The 7929-nt window shown below is 43.5% G+C and overlaps 1 protein-coding gene across 1 annotated transcript in view; it reads right to left on the reverse strand.

The window, feature by feature from the left end:
* The window catches only part of LOC122539627 (SRC kinase signaling inhibitor 1-like), a 523191-nt gene that overhangs the window by 182983 nt on the left and 332279 nt on the right, over nucleotides 1-7929 (reverse strand). The window contains exon 7 of the mRNA XM_043674625.1: nucleotides 392-442. Within this exon, the coding sequence (XP_043530560.1) occupies nucleotides 392-442 (51 nt within the window). The remainder of the gene's footprint in view (nucleotides 1-391; nucleotides 443-7929) is intronic.

A 7929-nucleotide genomic window follows, 5' to 3' on the forward strand; every position in this document is an offset into this window, starting at 1 on the left:
CCACACCCCACCCCCACTCCCCACACTTCTCTGTCTCGGGCTTTTCCTAAAACCTTTGACCAATCTTTGGCTCACCTGTCCAGATTTTGTGAGATAGTGCTGGGGGTGTCTCATCACATTCTTATTGCGTGAAAGGTGCTACATAAATGCAAGTTGCTGATGCAATAGGTCAATGGCTGTTCTTTAGGACCAGTGCATTTTGCGGACTCTCACCCCCCCTTTCTGCTTCAGGGGTCCACCCAGGCAACCACTTTGCTGGCAGATCAAATCAAAGGACAGCCATAACCCTCAGCAGCTCGATCACACACCGCAGGAACGGGGTCGCTGTCCCCATTCTCACTCTAGAACAAGGCATTGCGATTCAGACATCTTTTGGAGAAGTTTTACTCACCTTTGCTTGTTTTTCCGGGTTGATGAGGTGGAGGTCTCCTCTCCTTGTTGGCTGTAAGGGGTGTAGGGACACAGAGTGAGCTTGGGTGTGGACACCCAATACTGTCCATCAGACACAGAGAAAAGAAACTGCAAAATGATGGAGACCTGACAGGAGCACAATGAGACGTACAGCTAAGGTTGGGGGGTTTCAGGTACATTGATGGAATGCAGAAAGGGGAATTTTGAGTTATCGAATCTATGGCACACATGGAGGCCATTCAGCCTATCAGTCCTGTAATGGCTCTTTTAAAGAACCAACTAATGTGTCCTATTCCACTGCTCTTTCTCCATAGCTGTACAATTTTCGCCCTTTTCAAATACTTAGCCAATTTCTTTTTCCCAGTTAATACTGAACCTGCCTGTCCCATTCCGTCAGGCAGCATATTCCAGACCACAACAGCACACTGTGTGAAAAGAAAACTCTCCACGTCTCTTCGGGGACCCTGTCCACAATATTGACCATTCATTAAAATATTCAATAGTTCATAGGCCTCAGGAATGCTGCAAACTGCTGACATTGCAGATGGGAATAAAAAAAGTTCAGTGTCATTCTGGTACAGAGAGAGGCCATTTGGGGTTTGGAAGACCAGACATGTTGAACTTGAAATGTTAACTCTGCTTCTCTCTCCACAACTACTGCCAGACCTCCAGCACTCTCGGTTTTGTTATTTAAAAAGTGGCTCCTATTGTCCCACTACAGGAAAGGTTACTGAACAGAGTGGGATAAGGTCCTTAAACAGCCATTAGCTCTATCTAATAAAACAAATAGTCTTTTTTTAGCAGTCTACTCTCTCTGCTTTGCAGAGTTGGTGAATGTTGGGGAAAAGTTCTGTTTTGTTTGACAGTTCTGCAGTCAAAAGCTGGGTATTCAAAAAAAAACTGTCATTCATTTATATAAAGTGTGCAGACTTGTCCTTTCATTCTTCCTTCTCTTATGTGCTACTTGCCTTGTACTCTTCTCCCTCTCTCACTCACAAAGGAAGACTCTGTCAGGCACAGGCTGAAAAATCTCCACAGTCCTCGAAGGGATCCATTAGATCCTAGCCAAGAGAAATTAGAGCTTGTGCACTGGTTCTCAAATGGTTTTTGTTGTAGGACCCATTTCCATTGGATTACCAATGGTGCTACAAGGGCAGAGTCACTAGACTAGTAATTCAGCAGGGTGAAAGTGGGGACTGCAGATGCTGGAGATTAGAGTCGAGAGAGTGGTGCTGGAAAAGCACAGCAGGTCGGACAGCATCCGAGGAGCAGGAGAGTCAACGTTATGGGCAAAAGTCCTTCATCAGGAATGAGGTCAACAGTAATCCAGCAGGGCCAAGTGAATGCCTGACAATTCCTGGTGGAATTTAAGTTCAATTCCTAAAGCCTGAAAGTGAAATCTGGGGTGGCACGGTAGCTCAGTGGTTAGTACTGTTGCCTCGCAGTACCAGGGACCCAGGTTCAATTCCAGCCTTGGGTGACTCTCTGCATGGAGTTTGCACATTCTCCTTGTGTTTTCCTCCTGGTGCTCCAGTTTCCTCCCACAGTCCAAAGATGTGCATAATTCGGAGATGCCGGTGTTGGACTAGGGTGTACAAAGTTAAAAATCACACAACACCAGGTTATGGTCCAACAGGTTTAATTGGAAGCACACTAGCTTTCGGAGCGACGCTCCTTCATCAGGTGATTGTCGCTCCGAAAGCTATTGTGCTTCCAATTAAACCTGTTGGACTATAACCTGGTGTTGTGTGATTTTTAACAAAGATGTGCAGGTTAGGTGAATTGGCCATGCTAAATTAGCCGTAGTGTTAGGTGCATTAATCAGAGACAAATGGATCTGGGTGGTTTTCTCTTCAAAGAGTCAGTGTGGACTTGTTGGGCCGAAGGGCCTGTTTCCACACTGTAGGAAATCTAATCTAAAGAAACGGGTCTTTGTAATGGTGACCATGAAACAATTGGTAGTTGGCATTAAAATCCACCTACTGTCCTTTACAAAGAGGGGAAAACCCAGTAATATACGGAACCCTTATTTTAAGCTCCCTTTTAAAACATGTTTTCAATTTAAAGTTGTTTATTTTAAAGTCCTCATTCCTCATCAGAACTGCCATCTCTTATTTTAGCATCTTTGACTTTCTGGTCATACCTCATGTTATGGAGCCATTCACACCAGTGCCTGAGGCATATAATCAATAAAACCCCATTAACTGCACTCCAAATGTTGGGGTTATTGTGCCTACACACTGCAATCAAAGATCATCTCATTTTGTTGCTCAGGTATTGAAGGGAATCTTTTCTGAATTTTTGCTCTTTAAATTTGTCAGTGGACTATCCAGTACGAGTAGATGTACTCCTCTGGACATAGTTCTTTAAAAGTATTTTCTGCAGTACTGAGCTCCATGGTGAGATGTTGGTTAGCCCAGTTGGTTGAACAACTGGCTTCCGATGCAGAGTGATGCCAACAGCATTGACTCAACTGCCACACCGGCTGAGCTTACCATGAAGTACTCTCCTTCTCAAGGTCTTCCCTCACCTGAGGCATGGTGGTCCTCAGGTTAAACTATCACCAGTCATCTCTCTCCAATAAGAGAGCATCCTATGGCCCAGTAAAACCTTTTACTCCATAGTACAAGAATAATAGTTGAGGAACTTGTACTGACTTATAGAGCTTTACAGCACAGAAACAGACCATCTGATCCAACTTGATGCATGCCAATCAGACATCCTAACCTAATCTAGTCCCATTTACCAGCATTTGGCCCATATCCCTCTAAACCCTTCCTATTCATATACCCATTCAGATGCCTTTTCAATGCTGTAATTGTACCAGTCTCCACCACTTCCTCTGGCAGTCGTTCCATACACGCACCCCCCTCCGTGTGAAAAAGTTGCCCCTTAGGTCCCTCTTATATCTTTTCCCCTCTCACCCTAAACCTGTGCCCTCTAGTTCTGGACTCCCCCACCCCAGGGAAAAGACCTTGTCTATTTACCCTATCCATGCCCCTCAGGATTTTATAAACCTCTAAGGTCACCCCTCAGCCTCCGACGCTCCAGGGAAAACAGTCCCAGCCTATTCAGCCTCTCCCTATAGCTCAAATCCTCCAACCCTGGCAACATCCTTGTAAATCTTTTCTGAACCCTTTCAACTTTCACAACATCCTTTCGATAGAAGGGAGACCTGAATTGCACACATTATTCAAAAGTGGCCTAACCAATGTCCTGTACAGCTGTAACATGACTTCCCAAATCCTACATTCAATGCTCTGATGAATAAAGAAAAGCGTACCAAACGCCTTCTTCACTATCCTATCTACCTGCGAACTATGAACCTGCACTCCAAGGTCTCTTTGTTCAGCAACACTCCCCAAGACCTTACCATGAAGTGTATAAGTGTATAAGATTTGCTTTCTCAAAATGCAGCATCTAGCATTTATCTGAATTAAACTCCATCTGCCACTCCTCAGCCCATTGGCCCATCTGGTCCAGATCCTGTTGTAATCTGAGGTAACCTTCTTCACTGTCCACTACACCTCCAATTTTGGTGTCATCTGTAAACTTACTAACCATACCTCCTATGTTCACATCCAAATTATTTATATAAATGACAAAAAGCAGTGGACCCAGCACTTTCCTCTAAAACATTTCCTGTAAGCAAAAAGCCTATTTTTCTCACTGAAGTTTTTGTTTTGCAAGTTATTTCAGTGAGTACATGCTGCACAGTTATGACACAGTGTTCCAACTTTTTCACTGGCTTTTCCCTGTATAGTTGTCCTCAGGAACCTAACTCTGGCTTTAACATTGATTCCTACGGGAAACCATGTTTCTCTGAAAGTTGTAATTTTCAGGAAAGCAATTCCAACTTTAAGTGAGGACACCATGGATTTGAAAATGGTCATGTTGGAGTTCCATTTTAAAGTGTACAGATGAATCAGACCAGTGTCTGTCATCCAACAGTCTAGATGGGGAAGGACATCTACTATTCTTACCTCATCTCTAACCTACATGTGATGTCAGGATTGTGGTTAATTCTTTCTACCTGCTGTTATGGGCAATTAGGAATGGGTAACAAATGCTGGCCGTAAGGGTGGCACGGTGGCTCAGTGGTTAGCACTGCTGCCTCACAGGGACCAGGTTCAATTCCAGCCTCGGGCGATTGACTGTGTGGAGTTTGCACATATGCCCAATGTCTACATGGGTTTCCAATGGATGCTCTGGTTTCCTCCCACAATCCAAAGAAGTGCAGATTAGGGCAAATTGGCCATGCTAAATTGCCCATATTGTTCAGGGATGTGTAGGTTAGGTGCATTAGTCAGGGATAAATGCAGAGTAATAGGGTAGGGGAATGGGTCTGGGTGGGATACTCTTCGGAGGGTTGATATGGATTGTTGGGCCTGTTTCCATACTGTTGGGGTACTATGATACCAGTGAATGATAAAACAATTACCAACACCTATTCTCTCCATCAAAATTATAAAATTACTTATTAGATCAATTGATATATAGGATCTCAGAAATAATTACCAGAGGTATATTTAAAACATTTAGTTTCTGATTTAAGCAGCAGCAAAAGATAACAAAAGGAACTTACACCACACAACAACGTTAACATGAAAAAGAAAGTGCTTTACAAAGAAAATTCTGATACCAACCACATAAGGAGCTATTAGGACAGGTGAACAAAAGTGGTTGTTTTTAAGGAATGATCCAAAGGAGGAGGGAGAGTGAGAGGAGCAAAATTAAGCAGAAAATTCCAGAGTTTAGGGCCGAGGCAGCTGAAGGTCCAGCACCATTGGTGAAAGAATGGAAATCAGGATTAAGAATTAAAGCAGAATTGGATGACGGATGGAGAAATCCCGGAGGGTTCTGGAGCTGACTGAAGTAACGCTCCATCATGAGACAATAAAAACAAGGATGAGAATTCAAAACTGAGGAAATTCTTGACCAGGAGCCAATGTATGTCACTGAGCAGAGAGGTGACGGGCTGAACATGACTGGGTGAGAGGGAAGATGGGCTGCAGAGGTTTCGATCAGGTTTCTGAAATGTAGAAAATGGGGGGGGGTTAGTGAGGCCCAGTACATTTCTGGCCTGCCGAATGTACCCTGACCAAAGTTTAACAGCGGGTCACTGTGGGTTGTGTTCTGCTCTGTAACAATGTTAAGGCAGCACTGAACCAGGCAGAAAGGGAACCATTCCTGTTAACACCAGAACATCAGGCTCTGTTCTATCTGCCTTTAGGGTCTCACTTTAATCAACAGGGAGAGAGGAATCCAGACAATCATTGGTACCATGTGTCATAGATTCCCCAAGAGAGGTTCTCTAAGATAGAGAGTGTCATATTGGAGTAAACCAACTGCATCTGTCTGTTAAACATTGCACTATCCACCCACCTTTCAGCTCCAGCTCACTCATATACAGATTAGTTGTGGTTATGAGTGAGTAATAAGGCTACGCACTGTCTGAGGTCTAATGAATGAATGCAAATGACAAATGCAAGCACAAAGCTTGAGTAGTTTACGAAGATCTAAGCCCCTTGATTATATTTTCTAATATGCATTCTGCAGTGTAATCAAACTAACTGAGTACTAATCACAAGAGAGGGAGGCAAATGAACTGATTGATATCTGTCAGACTATCGTTATAGCACAGTTGCGTAAAGATGACTGGCAGATGACTCCTGGGAGGATGTAATGAGCAAGTGTTGCATCTCACATGCAAAATTAAAGGATAATTAAGAGCCTTGTTACAAAGTGCTATTTCATCTCTTCTTCCAACATTACATTCGAGATACACCTCCCTGGAATCATGTGAGTTAAGTTGCAAGTGGTTAGATGAAGCTAAGCCAGAAATCAAGCAAGGCTACACTGAAAGGCAGAACAAACTAGAGGGGCTGAGTGGCCACTTCCTAATGACTGCAAAAGCAATTCCACTTCAGATAAATTCCCTCAATCTACCTCAACACTCAGTCAAACTGCTAGCCTGTCATCTATCATTTATTATCTCAATTAATATTTTTAGTCATGCTGTTAATCGCACTCTCAATTTCTTTAATTTCTCAGAAAAGGGCCTGTAATTTTTAATGAACAAGTGATTATAGTAGCAAGTCTGTACAGAGAGGCTATGTCCTAGTTTATAGAAATCCCCGACAGCATTACCTGTTCAATACCTTGCCAATTTTGTTGTTTTTTTTCACAAACACGTCCTGTCACAGCAGACAAATTATTTCCACATCAATATCGTGCGTCTCTTTTGCTCTTCATTTTGCTGATGCCTGGGGTACTGCAGGGAGAGGTGGCGGCTTCCCACCAGTCCCTCGGGTAAACAACCAATCAACATCCTCGGTGGATGCTGGAGGAAACTTAACTGTAGAGGCATCATGAGCCAGACACAACATGCAACATCCAATAAGAACTATCTATAATTGGGAGCCCAATCATTGCTCTGGGAGGGAGGAGGAAGCGTGATGGCAAACTTGGAAGAAGGAGCAACACTCCGAAAGCTAGTGCCACCCAATTAACCAGTTGTGTGATTTTTAACTTAGTAAGAACTCCTTCTAGTTGGGAATCGAGAGCAGAAATGTCACACTGTTTTATTGTTGGGACCTTGAAACTGATTGTCTCACTGGTAGAGAATGAGTAACCAACAGGGCTTGATGCCAACAAATGAATTATCTCACCAGTCAGTACACTGTGGAGCATTAACCCATTAGGGAATTCATTTACAGAATGTTAATGGATATTATCAGCTTGCTCCAACTTAATTCACAATGGATACACTTCAGTCTTCTGAAAAGATGAAACAAATGGTTTACTCTCTTACCATATTTCTGAACACAGTTGTGGACCCTGGCTGACACCAGGATTATACAGGCCCTCAACAAACATATTAACATTGGTGGAGATATCAGAAAAAAAACTTTGAGCAGCTGAAATCCGATATCCCACATGTAGGTTGATCACTTTACAAAACTTAATTCGGAGAAAATCCATTGCAGATCTTACCTGAGTGCTGTTGTTTAAAAACCAACTACAGTCCGACTATCAGCTGTGCAGGTGCCAGAGTCAGTGTTCCTCCCCAACACACTCTGTACCTGTCAGTAAGATCACTTGAACCCTTAAGGCCTAAGTGGGAGACTCATTGCAAACGCTGACCATCACATATAAAAAAGAATGCAGCCCATGTTTAAATCTTCCCCCAGAAATAGACACACACTTGTCCCTGATACCAGAAAATGCTATGAATGGGACAGCCACTGCAGTTGCCTGGAGTGAATCACTTTGTCAAACAAGCCCTTGTAAAGCTAAATTCCTGGCAAGTTCTCAAAGGGGAGGAGAGACGCTCTCCGAGGAGATTACTGCTTGCACCAAGCAGAGAGGGACGGGAACAAATCAAACTGAGGGAGGAGACAGGGTGGGAAGAGTAAGAGAGCATGAGGGAGAGGCAAGAGCAGGATAATATCTCCAGGGTGTAATGAGAGAGAGTAGGGGAGAATGTGAGGGAGTGGGGGGAAGAGTGTGAGGGAG

This window comes from Chiloscyllium plagiosum, chromosome 33, assembly GCF_004010195.1.
Source record: "Chiloscyllium plagiosum isolate BGI_BamShark_2017 chromosome 33, ASM401019v2, whole genome shotgun sequence".
NCBI lineage: Eukaryota > Metazoa > Chordata > Chondrichthyes > Orectolobiformes > Hemiscylliidae > Chiloscyllium > Chiloscyllium plagiosum.